At 54.9% G+C, this 19,226-nt stretch overlaps 4 protein-coding genes across 6 annotated transcripts in view; 1 reads left to right on the top strand and 3 right to left on the bottom strand.

Annotated features, from left to right (window-relative positions):
* NPLOC4 (NPL4 homolog, ubiquitin recognition factor) overlaps window positions 1–12,735 on the bottom strand; it is a 30,178-nt gene extending 17,443 nt beyond the window's left edge. The window contains exons 1-9 of one of the 2 annotated variants that reach the window (XM_055696100.1): window positions 12,553–12,734; window positions 11,252–11,332; window positions 8,521–8,633; window positions 7,434–7,613; window positions 4,907–4,955; window positions 4,001–4,095; window positions 2,651–2,774; window positions 1,840–2,019; window positions 214–300 (exon numbers count right to left, since the gene is read on the bottom strand). In XM_055696100.1, the coding sequence (XP_055552075.1) occupies window positions 214–300; window positions 1,840–2,019; window positions 2,651–2,774; window positions 4,001–4,095; window positions 4,907–4,955; window positions 7,434–7,613; window positions 8,521–8,633; window positions 11,252–11,332; window positions 12,553–12,567 (924 nt within the window). In that variant the 5' untranslated portion in view covers window positions 12,568–12,734. Of the gene's footprint in view, window positions 1–213; window positions 301–1,839; window positions 2,020–2,650; window positions 2,775–4,000; window positions 4,096–4,906; window positions 4,956–7,433; window positions 7,614–8,520; window positions 8,634–11,251; window positions 11,333–12,552 lie in introns of both variants that reach the window. The other variant, XM_055696106.1, reaches the window with a different exon arrangement.
* A 174-nt stretch (window positions 12,736–12,909) lies between these two features.
* Window positions 12,910–14,770, top strand: TSPAN10 (tetraspanin 10). Its single transcript, XM_055700344.1, has 3 exons — window positions 12,910–13,241; window positions 13,680–14,272; window positions 14,364–14,770. The coding sequence occupies exons 1-3, from the start codon at window positions 13,176–13,178 to the stop codon at window positions 14,668–14,670; spliced, it is 966 nt and encodes a 321-aa protein (XP_055556319.1). The 5' UTR covers window positions 12,910–13,175; the 3' UTR covers window positions 14,671–14,770.
* An 83-nt stretch (window positions 14,771–14,853) lies between these two features.
* On the bottom strand, window positions 14,854–16,483 carry PDE6G (phosphodiesterase 6G). Its single transcript, XM_027801316.2, has 4 exons — window positions 16,365–16,483; window positions 15,316–15,542; window positions 15,165–15,205; window positions 14,854–15,050 (listed from the first exon to the last, which is right to left on the bottom strand). Exons 2-4 carry the CDS (start codon window positions 15,459–15,461, stop codon window positions 14,974–14,976), a joined length of 264 nt encoding a protein of 87 aa, XP_027657117.1. The 5' UTR covers window positions 15,462–15,542; window positions 16,365–16,483; the 3' UTR covers window positions 14,854–14,973.
* A 56-nt stretch (window positions 16,484–16,539) lies between these two features.
* Window positions 16,540–19,187, bottom strand: OXLD1 (oxidoreductase like domain containing 1). 2 transcript variants are annotated; one of them, XM_055700357.1, is made up of 3 exons: window positions 19,119–19,187; window positions 18,112–18,529; window positions 16,540–16,558 (listed from the first exon to the last, which is right to left on the bottom strand). In XM_055700357.1, exons 1-2 carry the CDS (start codon window positions 19,161–19,163, stop codon window positions 18,140–18,142), a joined length of 435 nt encoding a protein of 144 aa, XP_055556332.1. In that variant the 5' UTR covers window positions 19,164–19,187; the 3' UTR covers window positions 16,540–16,558; window positions 18,112–18,139. The 2 variants fall into 2 exon arrangements, with proteins under 2 accessions (XP_055556332.1, XP_055556327.1); XM_055700352.1 differs by lacking the exon at window positions 16,540–16,558 and having other exon boundaries at window positions 17,141–18,529.
* Window positions 19,188–19,226: the final 39 nt, after the last annotated feature.

The raw sequence follows: 19,226 nt of genomic DNA, 5'->3' as shown, positions 1-19,226 counted from the left end.
CTGACTTCAGCTGCACAGCCCTGCTAGATGCTTGTGCTCAGGAAAACGCTCTCATTTTGTTTTTCATACCTGAAAGCATAAGAGCTACCAACACTTCAGCTAGATCTCAGGTATGCCCAAACGGTCTTGGATAACCCCATGGAGCTGAAGAGAACAGCCAATGATTTTCTTCATCACCATACAAAGACTCATGAGACCTGACAACATCCTAACCTTTCTCAGCCCCAGCTTTGCAGCGATCTCATCCACAACCTCAGCTTTTGGGTCTTCCAGGATCTCCAGGCTGTTCTGTGTACCAATCTGCAGCAAAGAAAAACTTACTAGTAAGACAGAACAGGAAAAAACAGAGCACACTTAGCCACTGTCAGGAGTGAGGCAGAGGTCTAGGTTTCCACTTCAGCATTACCCCTGGCCAGTTTCACCCCAGAGACCTCCTCCACCCACAGACCCAACCTGTCAGAGCTCTTCAGCTAAGTTTGCGAACTACGGCAGGGTTTATGAATGAAAGACTCAGCATTTACAAACAGGCCATTGCTGTTTCTGAGCACTTTGGAAAAGGGCAGAGATTATATAATTTTTTCAAAGCTCTGTGTTCAACCTGCCAGTTTTGTACCGCTGTTTCACTTGTTTGAATCTCCGAGCAGCTGAGAGGCAGAAATCCAGTGAATCCAAGAGCCCACGCCCAGGCCTTCCACCGTGCTCTGGAAAACACGACTCCATCTGGGTGGCGTTTCAGAGGCAAGCTTTCTTGTGTGGGGAAATGCCGTGTCAAGCACAGCAGAGACTGCTTGCCAGGAGAGCAAAAGCCTCCTCTGCTTTTACTGTGCACAACTAGAAGCGTATCAACTTCCAAAGCAGGGGCTTAACAGCGATACCAAAACAATAGAGGGCATGGCTCTGACTTATGAAAGGCTCACAGTTCTGCTCTCTCACACACATACACACTCCCAAAGATTCATTTTTTCTTTTTCCACTGACAAATCTGTTGCATTTAACTCTAGAAACCCAGCAGAAATCGTACAGAGGAAGAAAACATACGACCTGCCATGGTATGTTTATATACATAGCGTCTGCACTTAGAAAAGTGACTGATCAGTGGCAAAGAAGCCAGCAAGCAAACTGAGCTTCAAGCTGAGCCTTGTGCTGTGGGCAGAGTGGCTTTTCGCATTTGCCATCTCCATTTTCAGCTCTCCGACACCGAACGCGGCTCTTGGGTTGCCCCGGAGGCCGGGCTCGGTGGGACCCACTTGGCGGCCGCCTCCCGGGAGGGCTCGGCCGCGCTGAGCGCCGTGCGGTGCCGTGCACCATCTAGCGGGGGCTCCAGCCGCGCCGAGCACCAAATTCACCCTCGGCTTCTTGATCAACGTAGCAGACTTCGTATTTGTCTCATTAAGCGGCTTAAATTTTCCCAGACAGTGGATAAGAAATAGAAGCCAGGACTGCAACTTTTTTTCCTAGTACAGAATTTGTTTTCAAGCTGTTCTGTACCACAGCCTTGGAAATCCAGTAATCAAGGAAACATGAAAAGTGAAATCCACTGTTATGAAGTCACTCTCGCTTTAAATCACCTGATGTAATGTAACGTACAGGTAATGTAATGTTACACTGATGTAAAAGAAAGTGTAAAGATAACAAAAAGCATATCTGGGGTCTTAAAATTCTTTCAGTGGCAATAACTGACAGGGACATTACAGACATAAATCACATCATCTTTTTCACAGGATCATTTTCCTGACAGAGCTGCAGTCAGAAATACTGCATGAGGTTTCCCAAACAAAAATTCATTTCCATGTTCCCCGGTTATGAGTCGACACTGACACCACGGCACCCAGCTTTTACCTGTGGGGGTTCATAGATGGCAGCAACCTCTGCCCGGATCCCCAGAGGGATGTCTTTGTGCTCTGTGTACCGGCCATATAGGTACCCAAGATGCTGGTTTCCCGTCTTCCGCCAGAAGTCTAGGAAGCGATCTGCAATTGTGTGGTTCTCAAACATGATGTTGTCAACATGCCTGTATTTCTGTTTGACAAAGTTAAGCGTCAGGCCATCCTCGACTACGTCCGTTCACTTTGCCTATCGCCAATACCTTCCCAGCTGCCTAGGACACACACCGCCACTTTACAGCTGAACCCTGCCAAAGCAGGGGCAGGGAAGGCTAGCTGGCTCCCTCCCTCTCCCCCTGCTGCAGCTTCTCCCTTCAGTAGCTGCTGCCCAGCAAGGAGAACCCACCATGGGCTGGAGCGTGCGGAAGCACTGAGCACCCCCAGCACCCCATTAGCTTGGCTTCTTTACTAGGGCACTTACCCCAAAAACCTTTGCAACTAAAAAAGACACTGAAATTTAAGAGGAAATTAGAAGAAACAGTGGGTGGCCTTTTGGATCCAGTGAGGAAAAAGAGCAGAGATTCAGCATTAGTGGTGCCAGCTCAGATGTCCTCCACATTACAAGGAAACTGCTGAACCAGATACATTTTGGAAGTCCTTTTCTGCAAGAACTGAAGACCTTAACAGCCATTTCCCTGACAGCTGCCAATACGCAAAGGCTTCCTGCTCCAAGTTGGCTGTTCTTGAAGTCATCTCTCCAAAAATAAAAGTCAAGTCAAGTCCCTTCTCAGCTTTAAGCACAAGGGCTCCTGCGAGCTCCATCTCACCTGTCTATTGAGAGTGATGGCACTTGGCTGACACTTTGTGCAAATGCCTTCCGGCCAAGGAGGGTGCCCTTCACAGCCCGATTTGATCTTACAGCTGATGTTTTCCAGGGCAACAAATTTCCCTCTGCAAGAAGGAAGAGAGAAGGCTGTTGTTACCACAGTAAATGCTTTTGGGTCTCAAGAAAAACAACCCAGTGCCCAGAAATATCATAGAGGAAGCAGGGCAGAGGGGACATGGTGGCACGGATACTTTGCCTCTTCAGAGGATCTCCAAGTGCCCTGCAAACGCTGGGGGATGCTCCACTCCTGTGGTCTCCAAGTAACCTCCACTGCCCACTTAGCAAGGGAGGTGAAGAGGCCAACATGTGGTCCCTGACTTAGCTCCAAAGCAGATATTCGAGCAAGAGCAAAGACAGAACTCGGGAGACCCTGCTTAAATAATTTATGCAGCACGTGGGAAGCAAGAGATTATACTACTAGGGCAAACTGGAGCTCCCTTCATGTGCACAAAGCTTCCTGCAAAGGGAAGTTCCCTTCAAATGGAAGTATTATGGACTTGAGCCGCATCTCACAAAAGCATTTAAAAAATCCCAACGGCATTTAGGAATAGGAGGGAGAAGGTCACACCTCTGCATAACGTATCTAAAGGAGCTGCATTTCAGAACACAGTGGGTTCCCTGACATCACTGAAAGGGACTTTAGATCCTTCACTGAACACGTGCACCACAGCAAGGCACAGAGAAATAAATACTCCTTTCAGTGCTTCCTATCTGCTTGGCATTTATCTGGCTGGCGCCACCACAGCACCCTCCGCCCCATCACAGGGCAGGATGCCTTATTTTCCAGTTTGCAGGCGGTGAACTACAGCACCATAACAAGAAGGGATTGCACTAAGAACACACGGAGTGTGGGACAGAGCAGGATCAGGCCCTGAGGAATGTTAGCCTCATCTTTCTGTTCTATTCATGTTTGTAGGTGAGAAAAGCCGTTGGTCAAGAAAAGCTCCCCAGCTCCACCACAGTGTCAGTGCCTCTCCACAAGGTTTGAGACGCAGGCCTGGAGCTTGGTACAATTAGGAAACCTCTTTCCTTCCATCTGGCCTTCTCCCTGCACCAGTAGTGTTTCCTGGAAGCAATTACACTGCCACAGGAAAAACAGAAAACAAACAAACAAACAAAAAAAAGTCATATTTAAAATTTTTTCCTGCCTTTTTTTTAACTTGTTGCTTTCTCCTCTGTTTGCCATTCAATAGCTGCATCCAACACTATTCTGGTGACATCTGGTGACCTTTATTCATATTTTAAAAAAGAAGCTATAACTACATTCCTTTAAACACAGAGATTTTCTTACTTGTCTGCCCCTCCGGTCAGCTTCCTGATGTAGGCATGGAACGACATATGCTTCACAGGAGGTTCCAGATGGTTTAAATAATCCTCATCAAAAGGCTGCCAAAAACACCACACAAAGAAAAGCCAGGTCAGACACCTGTCTGATAATACACCGATCGCTAAACAAATGGACGTTCTAGAGTCAACCCCACTGGCTCTCAATGTGGAAACAATCAAGAAAATTTAGGCATTTCCAAGGCAGCTACTACTGTGATAGAAACAGTGGGGCTTTACAACAGCAAGTTTTATTATCTCCTCCTACTTTTATAACAGAATGGCTCCACAAATCAGAACAACCCTCAAAGGCAAAATGCTTTTTCTTTTCAATATCTAACAACAAACAAAAAGCCCAGTTGCTCAAACAAGGCCAAAGAACTTCCAGAGCACCCAGCAGGGAAATGGGGAAACAGCCATCCTGGCTCGCTGCGACTTTTGAGGTATCACTGCTTCACGCCATAAATTATACAGCTTAGCACATTTGTAGGTGTTACTAAAGCTGCCCTCAACCCGAATAACGTGGTTAAACTGGGAAGTCCTGGGATCCACGAGAGAGGGGATGAAACAAGAAAATCCAGGCAAGAGTGAGGAGAGAAAAAAACTGGAGCTTTTCTAAAGCACTTTCTGTTAAACTCATTACTGCAGAAAAGCAGAGCGTTAAACAGAATAAACTCAGGGTCACAAAGGCCTGCAGCTTTAGTAATCCTGGATGTGAGCCGGCACCTTTGAGAGTGCATGGCAGGATTCTGACCCAGAGCTGCCACTTCTACACGAGCAGCGCTCTGAGGAAAAGCGTTCATACTGGAAGAAACTGAATCCAAGAGGACATGCTTTTGTACGACCTTCTAGAGCACCTTCTTGGGGCTCTTACCTCCAGTGGTACACAATGCACACATTTACCCAAGGGGCCATGGCGACACCTATGCAAAGAGAAAGAGAAGTAGCATTAAATCTTATTTAATAATGGAAAAATCAGTCTGTAAAAGTCGCTCTAGACCAACAGTTTTGGTGTGGAAGATCTATACAGTCATACAGCTCCACCCACTAGGGAATATTACAGAGGGGTTGCCACAAAACAATTTCACATAAAGAGACAGCAACATCTTCAGGTTAAATCTCAGAGTCCCAGGTCAAGATCAAACCCTCCTAAACGTCTGCCTCACTGGCAAGCAGCTCTGCTCTCTGAACAGCCACGTGAACCAATGTCAGGTCACAGCTTCTCAAGTTTTACAACCATGCGTTGAGGCTGCATTTCAATTCAAAGAATTTTAAACCTACGTCACAGGGCTGGCTCGTGTGGTTTTAACAAAAAGACAACCAAAACATTCATCCTTTATCAGGCAGTAGGGGATGGTCTGAACAAACAGGGAAACATGTGTTTATCGGACAGATAAAGACCTGCTGGGTAAAGTTACAAAACAGAGGGGAAAACACCTCCTTTTGAGGCGATTGCTTTAAAAAACAGTCAAAGCAACAAAAAAATCTCCCCTCCACCACCTCTGCCCCTGCACTAGGTCAGTGGTAGCTTTCAAAGGCAGGGTTCTAGAGAGGAGTATGGGTGTTGGCTCTTGTAAAGACAATATGGATGGGATCCAGTTGCAACATTGCTTTTAACAAAGTATTGTGGCAGATAATGTATATATAGGACCACTAAAGGCTGCTAATGCACTCAGCCACACACCAGCATCCCTTCATGTTCAGATGGATATGCACTCACAAATACAGGAACAAGCCCAGACACACTCTTTTTATCATAAATATCCACCACTGTGCTTTGGCTCCCTGCTAAGAACAATACCTTCACTTATTCTTCTGAAAAATGTGGTCAAGTTAAAGACAGTGTTTTTGCCATGGAGTGGTGGGTTCTGCCATCATTGTTTCAATAATGTGATATTTCCCTCATTTATCACCAGCCTGAAAAAAGTTAGATAAGATTTTCCACGTAAAGGCTACATGTCTCCAAACCTCCTTGCTGCTGCAGCACTAAAGACAAACCATATAGAAGACAACACAATCGGGAGGGGCGAGCTATTCTGTTCTAGAAAGAATTCCTGGTTGCCTTTAAAATTTTTGCTGAAGTCCTCTCATGAGTGACTTTGCAGAGGGGTCCAGCCCTAAGCCCACAGCCAGCGCAGACATCAGGCCAGGACCCAATTGGGATGTTATTAATGATGAGCAATAAAAAACAACCATCCACACAGAGGATGTTTTAGCAGCATCAGGGTAGATTTACGACGGTATTAACTCACCATTGTATTATGACTTTTACAAAAAATACAAGCTGCTTTGTTTACCTAAGCCTCTCGCAGCTAAAAGCTTTGGCAAAGCTAAACTTCATTGCATTTCTGTGAGCAAAATGGACTCCCTGCTTTCACAGAAAGGTTAGAAAGGCACGTGATGGAAAGGAAGCCAGAAACTAAGCAGGCAGAGACCCAAGTCCCACTTCCACGTCTCTGCCATCAGATACTTCCACTCATTCCTTTCACTTCTGTTTTTCCCTTATGAGGAGTGGCTGGGTGTGAAGACACAGAATTGCTCCTGCTTGGGACATCCTAGGTGAGGCACCACATAGAATCACTTAGGTTGGAAAAGACCTCTGAGGTCATCAAGTCCAACCTTTAACCCATCCAGTGCTGAACACGGCGATGCATGGTGGTGTTGACTCTTGCCCACGCAGGGGGAGATCGCACAGCAGCCAGAAAAGGCGGTGGAGCTCAGGTCTCCCCTCTGACAGAGGAGCTGGCTGCCCATGATTTAGACCCACTGCTGGCTGAGTGATGCTGAGGCAGCAGCTCTGGCTGAAAGCACATTCTCCCGTCCATGCCTCTCCCGCAAGATGGAGACCTGGCCCTGCCGCCCTGCGCACCCGTCACCTTGGGACCTGAACGATGGGGAGCTACATATTGAGACCATATGGAACAGAAGCTACTGCAGACAGCAGGGCCCCTGCTTATTAAGCAATATACCACACACAGAGCGTAACCTAGTATTTCTACACGGCACTGGCTGCCAGGACATCCCGGGGAAGAATTCAAAGTATTCATTTTAATCTAGAGAACTCCAAATGCTTTAGGAGCACAAAATACACAACCACAAGTCCCACAGCAGGGGCCACCTTGACCAGAACAATAGATTCTCTGAATGAGTCCTTCCTGGCAAAGACCCTGGGATTTTGGTATCTGCTTCCTTCCTCGGCTCACCAGAGCTTGATTTAACCTTCCAGGACAATGGCAAGGGCTGTTTTCCCTTGTGAACATTTCAAAGGCAGTGAGGGATAGAGCAGTAGCTCAGAGGGCAGTTCCCATAGCACACTTCCTGGCTGCTGGTTTCAGACAAGATGTTACAAGCTCTGGTGAGGCACAGATGCATCGGTAGAAACAATGTCCGCCCGTACTTACAGTTGCTGGTCTCGATTTCGGTAAATTTTCCCATCCTGTTTGATCAGATACTGGTCGATCTCATCTTCCACCACCTGGGGGGCCCCCACAGGTCGCAAGCCTTGGGAGACAGAGGTGTCCATGGTCTCTGAGGAGGAGCCAGCCGGGCTTGAAGGGTAGAGAAACAGCATATCGCCATGCCTATAGGTGTGGAAAAACACCACACAGGTATCAGTAATTGCTTCTGGGTAGCAAACTTCCTGAACCACAAAGAGGCGTGTAATTTATCATGATGTATAAACAGACTAGCAAATGTGGCAGTCTAAGCCGTTCCCTTCACCACCTCTTTCTGCTGCTTTGGTCTTTTGCACAAAAAATGCAAAACAGGAGACAAGAATGAGGGGAAAAAATGAAGAAAAAAGGCAAAAGGAGCCTATGGAGAGAAGCAGCAGCACTGGCAGGAAAAAGGACTAGCGCCAATCCTGTGCACATTGTCACAGCCTTCCCAAGGCAGCTGCCAGCGCTGACACATTGAAGTGACAAGTTGCACACAGTGGTAACAGCTCTTGTATTTTTAACTACTTTAACATTACCCTTGACATGAACAGAACGAAGACATTCCCAACCAAACACGAAGCGATTGCACCATTTGGCACCTCTGGTCTCCCTAGGCGCCTGGCTACGGAAGGCAGGAACCCTGGCTTCTGCACAGGGGACTATCAGACTCTGGCATTGATGATGAAAAAAGGAAAAAAAGGATAGCATGAGCAAAAGCAGGGATGAGGGAGCTTGCTGCAGGCTGTAAAATACCAAGCAGGAGGCCCGTCGCTGCCTCACCACAACATGGAAACACAACACAAGTGACCCAAGAAACTGCTGCGACATCCTCGCACACAGTCAATTTGATCAGCCCCATTTCGGCACATCAATCAAGCTCGCTCCTTCAAGTGCAGTTGGTGAGGGACAGCTTAAAGCTTCGGACCGCTGTAACATGATGTTGCCTGCTGCTGCCCAGTTCAGGGGGAAGAGCTCAGGCAAGCTCGGAGAAGAGGCACCCTGTTCTACAAAGCCCCCACCTCCACCCACAGCCTGCTCTGCCAGGACTCACTTGATTTTCAGTAAGTTGAGGGATTTGTTTTGTGACGCTGTGATCTCTCCTGTCCTGTTTCTATTGGTGTAGACAGAAAACCCATTATTCCTGAAACCAAATTCTTTTGCAACCTGAAAGAGAGAGAAGAACGATAAGGTTTAAGATACCTCATACCCCTGGTCAGATGCTGAAAAGCTGCTCAGGGCAAGCACTAAGTCCATGGAACTTCTACTGCAAAACTTTAGCTGAATTCATCCGCATTCATTTCTGAAAAGTGCAGGATAACTAAGAAAAACAGAAACGCTTAGTAACACAAGCAACCTATTAAAAGCAGCAACTTAAGCAGAACGTCCCTCTCACTCACACAACACAAATGCAGTATTTTAGCTAAGTCCAGGCAAGCACTGCTGTCAGAGGGGGGAAACTATCTTCCCCATTATCCCACTTCTCCTGCTCCAGCCTCACCAGCACACACCAGCCAAATCATTCCCATCATCCTAGGACCAGAGTTCCTCGGTCCAGATCTTCACATCTGAGGATCTTTTGCACTCAGCTCTGCTCTCACCTACCAGTTGCTACATGAATTTCACTCAAGCCCTTCCCGTTCCTTTTCTGTTTTTCTCCACTTGCCTCTTTTCTCCTGATGGAATTTACCCTCACGATAACCACCTCTCAGTCCCCAGGCAGGTGTTTTTCCCTGCTTATCCTCTCAGCAGTTCATTTAAAGTTGCTTTACTCAATCAGCCAAATGCCTCTTCACAGCAATAGCAGTTTTCACATTTGGCCACTTTAAAACGACCAGTTTAAAAGCGGTGTTAAAAGTTTCTCCAGATGACAGATTTCTTCCTAAATTCTTAAATTAATAGCCTGTATTTTCATTAAGTACATCTCCCTCCCTGTGGCTTTGGCAGGGCTCAGAGACAGTGACTGCACACAGGACAAATCTAACAAGCCACAAAGAGAACTGTCACATAAGCAAAGCAATGGAAAGCAGCTTCTCTGCCATCAGTTTCGCTGTGATTTGTAGCAGCAACAGATCTGCTGTTTGAACAGAAGCACGACTGCCAAATGGTTCGCCTCCTGTGTTATGCCTGCCAGGGTTAAACCCCAGCTCACCACACCACAGACCTCACCAATTTTTTGCAGGGAGAAAAATTCCACAATACATTAACAAAAGGCTTGAGTTAGCTCCTAACTCAGTCCTAACCTGAACGCAGTTGAGAGGTTACTCTTTTGGTACTCTTGCCTAGGATGTGCTGCTACAAAAGACCAAGATTATTGAGGCCCTTATTGCTCTGAAACATGACTTCTTGCACACTTCTTTTGCGGCTCCTCTGGAGTCATCGAGGAGGAGATCTAAGTTAATTGCTAGCATAGAAGAAGCAACCTGATGCCTCTTTAATTACAGCTATCTAGTTAAATACGAAATCCACCATATGGATTAACATGTCAGTGTTAAAATGCACAGATATTAATATGCACAGATCCCGGGTGGTAAAATTTGCAACTTTTCTCTTTCAAGTAAACCCTGTATCAGGAAAGAAACCCAAACGCTTCTTGTGTTCAGCTCAGCAAGAGGATATAGCTTTCCCCAGCTCAACAGGCAATTTTAGTGAGTGCTGGTGCTTTTGTTCCGATGGTAAGTGGTTGCAAGCACAATTGTTCCACACTGCCTCGGGTAATATGAACCCTTGAAACCGAACAGCTTGCTTTGCATAGGTTCCAGAGATTTTGAAAACAACGCTTTTTTTCTTTGGGTGAAACTGTTCAGTCTGCAGCGGGTGTCTCTGACCCAGCCCTGAAATCCATCAGGATTTTTGCTTGGTCAGGTGAGGATTGCTGTCACGGTCTGGGCCCAAACTTCAAACAAAGCAAATGACTCACAAACAGCAGAAGGTTTCAGTCTGCTCCCCTTCCCCCTCGCAGGGGGAAAGGAAATCTAGCTGACTAAAAGAATGGCCCTTCAAGCACAAGAACACAAAGTACTTCTCTTATGAAGCAAAGAAATCCTAATCTGAGGGTTCCAGGTTACAGTGAAGTTCCAGGAGGGAAGGAAATGGAGACCTGCTCACTCTTAAATAGCAAACTTTAAGCACTGAGTCGTTGCGTCAAGCCAAAGATCAAGCTACAGCCAACTCCAAATCTGACAACTCCAACACTCAGCGTGCTCTCCTCATCTCAGGGTGGAAATCTTTCCCAGAGGCTCTCACATCGCCTTAAGATCTCACCTTCATTCCTTCCTTGCTCTCTCCAAAACCATATTGAAAAAAACAGCAGCACAGAAAGCACATTCAAATGACATTCAAAGCGCAAATCAAGCAGCTGAGTTTCAACTGGATCATGCCTGAAGAGGCCAGTCCCTTGCAGCAGGCTTTGACTATCAAACAGCTTTCCTGTGTCCTTGTCAGCCTCTGCTTCCCCAGCTGCCACTTCTTTGGGAGGACACTAAAAACGCATCCTCCCCCAGGAAAGCTCCCACCCCAGGGAACTCCAACTGAAAAGGTGAGTAAGTTTTCTTCTTTCATTTTGTTATTTTCCCTCTGGAATAGCAATGAGAAAACTGGTTTTGGCTACACCACCAACAACGCCGTTTTCCACAAGGCACGCTGGTCCTTGCTGCCGTCAGCACACTTGCCCAGCAAGGTTAAGCGTGTAACTCCCATGGGAGAGCTGTTGCGCAGGCTGAGCCGCAGGAGCCCTGCCTAGTCCCGCAGGCAAGCGGGGAAGGAGCAGCAGAGCCTCGGGGTACCTTCTTGAGGAACGTCGCCACCGTTTCTCGCTTCGTGGCTGTGATGCGCTTCACCCCTTCTGGCGACTGCACTCGGATTATCTGTAGGGTTAAGAGGACAGCCCGAGTTAGTGACATGGGAACAGAGCCCACCCTCTGCTCACAGCCTGCTGAAGCCACGGCTGAAGTTTCATGTGCACAGCACAGACCATCCCCACGGCTCCTCCCTCCTGCTTCAATGCTGCTCTTCAGAAGGGCGTGCAAATGTACAAGGAAGTAATTTGCTCTTGGTAAGGCAGCCCTGGCCCGATGTTTGCATGCCGCAGGATGAATTATCCTAATGCACAAGGCATGGCAAGAAGCTGGCACCAAGAAAAGTACTAACGCTGCTTTTTTTGTTAAAGCTCTGACCTCAGATGTGGAATTAAAACTTTCAGGAGGGTGAATCAGAGCTTCTATGGGGGCGATTTATTTAGTGCCGACACACAAACACCGGCCTAACTGGTGTAATGGGCACCAGGGCTGTTGTTAGGCTTCAGCCCACACTACTGATGAGCAACTTGCATCACTAATGAAAAGTTGAGAAGAGCCACGAGGCCCAGGCTACTCCTGTGAAACACTGCAACCTGAAGAGATAGGGAAAACTGGCAACAGTTTTGCTGCAGCCTGATGCAAGAGATAGGAAAAACCGGCAGCTCTCTGGGAAAAAGGCCGGGGACAATTCCTCACGTACTGGCAGGGAAGAGGCAAACAGGGCCACTGGTGTCCTGGTGCTGCCGGGGAGCAGAGCAGAGACTCGAGCTCCTCCGAGGAGCACCATGGAGCCACGCTCGGGCGACCGCGTGTGTGCTAACGGGGGGGCACGGGGGGCTGCCGGTGCCCCGGCGTTCCCTTGCAGGACCCCTTTGCGCTTCCCCGACCCTCAGCACGGGAGCAAGCCCGGCTGGCGGGGAGCGGGAGCCCCTCACGGTGCCGACGAGCCCCTCGGGCCAAGATGGGGTACCCCCCCCCGGCGCCGAGCGGGACCCCGGCTCCAAACCCCACACGCTCCCGGGGAGCATCTCCCCACGGGGAACCCGTCCGCGGCGCCGCTCCGGGGGGGCGGGAGAGCTGCCCGGCTGCGTCCCCGCCAGCCCCGGCTGGGCTCGGCCCCGGGGTCCGCGCTGCCGGCGGGATGCCCCGTCCGCGGAGGCCGGCGCGGCCCCGGGGCGCCCCGGTGCGGTCCCGCCGAGCGGGCTGAGCGCGGCCCGGCCCCGCCGCCCCACCGGAATCTGCTGCCTCATCGCCCCTCCCCCCGGCCGCCGCCGCCCGGCCCCACTCACGATCGTCTCCGCCATGGTACTGCCCGCCGGGGACCGGGGCTCGCCGCGCCGCCCAGCCACCGCTCCGGCCCGCTGCGGCCCGACCCGCTCCGTTCCGCCCTGCCCGGCCCGGCCCGCTCCGGCCCGCCGCCTCCCGGGCCCGGCCCGCCGCCTGCGCCGCCGCCGCCCGGGCCCCGCGCCCCGGCACCCGCGTTCCGCCCTGCGAGGGTTCCTAGGCCGGGCGGTGCCACAGCCACAGCCGTCCCCCTGCCCTGCCCCGGTGCCACCGCCACAGCCGTCCCCCTGCTGCCCCGGTGCCACCGCCACAGCCGTCCCCCCCGCTGCCACAGCCTGTTCCCCTCTGTGCCGCCGCCCTTTCGTTCCTCCCCTTTGCCGCGCCCCGCTCCGCGTCCCGCAGCGGCCGTGGGGTCCCTCGGTGCCCCTTCTCCCCACGCACGGAGCCTCGGGGCGGGGGTCCCGGGGCCGGGTGGCGGGATGCGGGCTCCGCCGGGGACTGTTCCCCTGCTGGCCCGGGGGCCGGGACCGGGACCGGGACCGGGGCGGGGGCGCAGCCGCGGCACTATTTAAGCGCTGGCCGCGCGCGGCCCCTCACATGACAGCGGTGTGACCGGCCCGGCCCCGCCATGGCGTGGAGCGCGGCGTGGCTGCTCCGGCCCCGCGGCGGGGAGAGCGCCCACCTGCTGCCCCAGGTAACGGCGGGACCCCCCAGGACTCTCAGCCCGCGCCCCTGCCACGTGCACCCCGGGGCCGAGGTGCAGGGTCCCGGGGTGCTGGGTCCATGCTGCAGCACCCGCAGCTCTGGGGGTCTCCATACAGATGAATCCGGGGGTCCCCCCGTTAGGGGCAGGGTCTCCGGGGTGAATCCGGGGTCCCCCCGTTAGGGGCAGGGTCTCTGGGGGAGTACCCACCCGCTCCCTGCCTGCTCAGACCCTGGGATCTCGGTGGCAGGAGGGGTCACTGCGTGGGTGGGGGGCACCTGGCACAGGGGGCTCTTCCGAAGGGGGGACCTGGGGGCTCCAGGAGCTTGTGACAGCCTCTGGCTGTGGGATGGGGGTACATTGGTGAGGGGGCACTGGGGGGCTGCTGGGGCTGCCCTGCTGGCTGCAAGCGGCTGGTTGTCGGTGCAGGGGTCCAGGCTGGTGCGGCTGCCCTCCTCCTCCTCCGATGAGGATGACCACTCACCGGCCGGGGACACGGACCTGGCCGCAGGCGAGCAGGACCCTGCGCTGTGGTGCTCCGGCCCCCCCAAGCTGAGTCCCTTCAGCCAGTGCGTGCGGTACCTGGCCTTCCTCTGGAACCTGCTCTTCCTCCTGCTGGGCCTGCTGGCCCTGGCCGTGGGAGCGTGGGGGCTGCTGGCCAAGGGCTCGCTGGAGGGGGAGCGCCTGGCCCCCCTGGGCTCCGACCCCATGCTGCTCTTTGTGCTGGTGGGGCTGGGGGCCAGCACCGTCTCGCTGGCCGGCTGCCTGGGCGCCCTCCGCTCCAGCCCCTGCCTGCTGCGCTTCTTCGTGGGCGCCGTGCTCACCTTCGCCGCGCTGGAGGTGCTGGGGGGGCTGCTGCTGGTAGCGGCACGGCACCGGCTGCGCGACGCCATGCGGGACACCCTGCTGCTCTGCCTCCTGCGCTACCAGGAGGAGCCTGACCTGCGGTTCCTGGTGGATGAGGTGCAACGGAGCCTGCGGTGCTGCGGCCTCAGCTCCTACCGCGACTGGGAGACCAACCCGTGAGTTGGGGTATGGGGGGGGTGGGGTGTTGCTGGGGGGTACACTGGGAAGGTGCGTGGACCCAGCAGCTCTCCTTGTCCGTCCCCGCAGGTACTTCAACTGCAGTGCCCCGGGAGTGCAGGCGTGCAGCGTCCCTGCCTCCTGCTGCTTGGACCCCTGGCAGAATGGTACCCTCGCCAACACCCAGTGCGCCTTTGGGGTCCTGCGCCTGGGCGACATGGCGGCCAGCACCATCGTGCACCTGGGGGGCTGCGTGGCACAGCTCAGCGCCTGGCTTCACACCCAGGCGGGCGGCATCGTGGCTGGCGCAGCTGTGCTGGTGCTGGTCGAGGCCACTGGTGTGCTCATGGCGCTGAGGGTGCTTGGAGACATCATGCCCATTGGGGCACACGGTTGAGGTGTGTTGTGCTGGTTGCCACCTGGGGTGGGGGACACCATGGGAACGGAGACATGCAGGGGACTGACCCAGCCCAAAATAAATCTCATCGGAAAGCTGAGCCCCCCATGTCCCATCCATCCCGTGCCTCGGGGAGATGCCTTCCATCCACACCTCTGCCAGCCCCACACCACGACACCAGGCTCTTGCGCTTGTTCTGGGTTTTAATGAGCATTTCTCCAGGCTAAGCCCCACTGCGTGGATGGGGCGGCTTCTACCTACGCCATGATGCGGGGTGGGCGGGTGGCGGTGGCCACGGCCTACCTAGATGATGCCATACTGAGCCAGCTCGTGCAGCTCCAGGTGGCTGAAGGCTTCCCAGGGACAGATGACGGTGATGTCTGGGGAGAGGAGAGAAGCTGTGTCAGCAGGACTCCCCAGCCTGGCCGCAGGCGGCTGTGCCTGCAGCAAGCCCCACTCCCCCCTGCTGCAAAGGGGGGACAGGACCACCATACCTGTTCCCAGCCCCTCCATGCCCGGGATGTCATCACCAAACCTGCAAGGAGAGAGTGAGCCTTAGCCCCCTGACCAGCCCCTACCCACCCCAGGCTGACACATACAGCTGTATCCCCACCACCGCAGGTCCCAGGGCTTAGCCCCACTCACCCCTGCACCCCCTTTTTGGGGGGCTTGCTTTTGAACTGCCTTGTCTGCCTCTGCTTGAATTTGGTCGGTCCCTTCCGGGGGGTGGCGGGTCCCCCGGTCACTCTGGTGGCTGATTTAACCTCTGGCTTGGAGACCTCCAGGCTCATGGCTGTGCCGGGGCTGGCCGCCTGCCCCGCGGCGGGGGTGTCCCAGCAGGTCTGGTGCTGGCGCAGGACGGCTTCTCACACCTGATGGAGGGCAGATGTGGGGGACCCTCTTCTCCTACCACCTCCAGGCACCCTGTGCCCCCATTCCCACCCTGTCCTGCCCTTGGCTGATCAGCTTTCCAGGCTGCCCTGGAGGAGAGACCCCTCCCTGCAACCTTGACTTAGCCCAGCTCAGAGCCCGCTAATCCCCTTACCCCAAAAGCAGGGAAGTGCATCCCTGGGGTCAGCAGAGCTGCTGCCTCCCCTTGTGGCAGTTCCTCCAGCCCTTGCCCCCTGCCCCAGCCTGGATATGACACCCGGGGGGCCTGCTGCCGGGAGCCCCCACCACCGCTCACCCCAGGCTCTGTGCTGAGCTGCGTGCCATGGTGGGTTGCTATCAGTGCAGGCATGGGAGCACGGCGTCCCCTGGGGCTTGTTTGCAGCGGGATGGGTTTTGGGGATGCTGGGCTGCGGATCCCTTGGGACCCATGCTAGGATGCAGGTGGCTGTGGCAGCAGGGGGAGCGCAGGGTGACAGCCAAGGTGGACATCACACGGGATCCATCCTGCTGTGGTTGTGCCGCCTCTGAACACACAGCCATGCCATGGGCCAGGTGCGGGAGTTTTGCAGCACAGGATGCGACTCCGGCATCGGTGCAAGGGTGCTCAGCCCCACTGCGGAGCCCAGCAGCTCAGCCTGACCCCAGGGGAGAAGGGATCCAGCCCAGGGAGATGCCAGAGGTGCTGCTCCCGGCTGCAGGAGTAGGAAGCAACAGCAGGCTCCTGCCTGGAGCAAAGCAGTGCCCTGCCCGGTGACACTGGCACCGGGTCCGGTTCTGTGCACGGAGCAGAGCCCCCAACTTACGCAACCGCCGCAGTCCCTGAGGCCAGCGCTGCTCCGCAGGAGATCTTCCGTCTGGCTCCTGCCAGCGCACGTCCTATAGGCGCTCTGGGTGGCTTTTAGGGGAGGGCAGATTTATCCTGCTTTGGGGTAATAGGATTATTTATGTCCCTTCTTTTCAAAGGGGTAATCCGGTGTCCTCGCCCTCCTACTCTGCCCTGGTGGGGAGGGGGTGTCTGGATTAGTGACGCTGGGACTGATGGTGGGAGGATGGGCAGCAAATCACCTGTGGGGAGACCCTGCCTCCCCAAATCACCAAGGTGTCTCTCCTAGGGGGGACCTCCTGCTCCCTGAGAGATCACCCCAGTGCCCCTTGATCCCAGGGGCAGGGATGGGACCCCCAGCCTCCCCAGGACCAGCTTGCTGTGAGGATGCATGAACAGGAACCAAACACCCTTCATGGGTTGACCCCAACAGGGCAAGGCAGCACTGTGGGCAGGCTGTGCTTGGAAATAATGGGAAAACACCAGGACACACTGGACTTCCAGCCTGTGCTTGGTGCTGAGCACCGTCCAGCCCCGACAGCTGCTGGGTACTGCTGCCAGGGGGTCACCTGAGCATGGGGGGCTGCCCTGGGCTGGCCCCCTGAACATCGTCCCTGCTGGTGCCACCATGGGGAGAAGCCTGAGCCAAAACCTGGCAGAATTGGGGCTGAGCAGCCCAGCAGCCCTACTCTCCGTGGGATGATATCACACCAAAGCTTCCCTTAATCCCAGCACTAAAGCAATTACAAAAAGGAATAATCTCAGTACGCTTTAATTGAACTTCAGCCCCTGCCACTAATTGCAATTAGTTGGATGCCAACAAGTAGGATTAGAGGGATGAGGGAGCGTTTTCTACGAAGCTGGCAGAACCAGCTACTTCTCCAGCAAAACGCAGGGCCCTTGTCTTAATTGCCGCTTCCAGTTTGGGCTTCGTTAGCGAGTGTTGCTGGACGGTTTGTGGCTCCCTGGGGAGCCCGTGCCAGGAGGGTATGGGGGGGTCCCCATGGCCGGGAGCCCGTGAGTTCCCCAGCACAGCCGAGCAGGATGGAGGCAAAGGCAATGGAGGAAGAAACGCCACCGTGAAGAACAGCTTGGTGGGTTGTGACCTTGGTGCCGGAGCTGGGGATGGTGCCACTGCCAGGCCCCACGTGCTCTCAGCTGCACGCTACCTGCACCTCCTGCCCGGGGCAGGGGCCAGCAGCCCCGGTGCCCACCCTGCAAGCCCTTCACGCAGAGAAGCCCCTAAGAGGCTTAAGGTGCCGGTAGGAGGGTGTCCGGTGTGGCACCCAGCCCTCCTCAATCACCAGGTCATGGCCAAGCTTCAGAAGGTGCTTAAAATCCAAGCTGGGGAGGGCAAGGACAATGCAAGAGCAGCGGCACGGGGAGGGCTGGGTGTGGGGGGGATGTGCCAGCCTGCCCTTGGCAGGGATTTTCCATTCTGGGGGAGCACAGCACATGCTGGGAAATCTGGGGCTCAAGAGAGACGCGAACTGCTGCCTGTCCCCGGGGCAGGTTCCCTGTAGATGTGGCGAGATGTGACCTCAGCACCACCTGTACCGAAGCACATCTGGGACCCCCTGCTCGATGCTGGACAGGCCCCCGGGAGGGCTCAGAGCAGCACCAGCCCATCACCCCCAGAGCTCAATACACACAAATTAAATACTTTAAATAATCTGAGTCCGGATCCCACCACCCAGCTTGGAGCAGAGGCTCCTGTGGGGTGTCACCTGCTGGTTTTTGGGGACCAGGGGAGGATCAGTCCTTCATGCGCAGCTTGATCTCCATCTTGAGGATCATTTTAATGTTCTCATCCTCCACGTGCTCCTCCACGGCTGCCAAAGCCTGTGCCCCGCCGTCCTGGTACCGCTCCAGCAGCTCCTCTACGTACCCAACCCAGACGCAGTTGGGGCAGCCGGTGCCACAGCAGTGTGTAGGTGGTGGTGGGATTGGGGGGGCAGCAGGAGGGACCGTCCCCTCGCTCTGGGGGGTACCCGTCTCACCGTCGCTCCCCAGGGTATCTGAGGTGCCGTTGGTCTCTTCTGGGGTGTCCGAAAGTTTCCGAAGGCTGGAGATGGTGGTGGGGTCGGGGTGCGGGGTCCCTTCCCTGAGCAGCCCCCTGGGGTTGCCGGCACCATCCAGGGGCTCCTGAGAACCCCAACCCCGCGCTGACGTCAGCCTGGCAGAAACGCAGGGGGCTGTACCCCCCCTCAGCCTGGCCAAAGGACCCCCACCCACCCCACAGCACCCTGCTCCCAGTGCGCCCCCTCATCCCACCACCATCACCCCCCCAGCAGCTCACACAGCCCCAGCAGCACCCCCTGGCCCCCCATCCCAGCATCCCCATCCTCCCCCAGCTCCTCCCCATCCCAGCACTCCCCTTCTCCCCCTCTCAGCCCCTCACCCCCAGCACCCCCTTGTCCCCCCCGGGCTCTCCCCCATCCCCAGCACTTCCTTTTCCCCCACTCAGCCCTCCATCCCCAGCACCCCCTTGTGTCCCCCACCCTCAGCACCCCTTCATCTCAACCCCAGCACCCCTCACCCCCCTACTCACTCCCCCCCATCCCCAGCACCCCCTTGTCCCCCTCGTTCAGCCCCTCATCCCTAGCACCCCTCTACTCCCCCATTCCAGCACCCCCTTACCCCCGCCTCAGCCCCCCATCCCCACCACTCCTTTACCGCCCCCATCGCCAGCACCCCCTTCAGCCCCCCAGCACCCCGTACGCCCCCCCGTTACCGCCCGGCGCGCTCCCGCCAGGCCGCGGGCCCCCCGCAGCAACATCCGGCCGCCCCGCCCTGGTCCCGCCCCGGCCCCGCCCGAGCGGCAGCTCTCCCGGCCAATGGC

This window comes from Falco cherrug, chromosome 1, assembly GCF_023634085.1.
Source record: "Falco cherrug isolate bFalChe1 chromosome 1, bFalChe1.pri, whole genome shotgun sequence".
Taxonomy (NCBI): Eukaryota; Metazoa; Chordata; class Aves; order Falconiformes; family Falconidae; genus Falco; species Falco cherrug.
The sequence above is the reverse complement of the archived record's forward strand: the minus strand, read 5'-3'. Positions and strand labels throughout refer to the sequence as shown.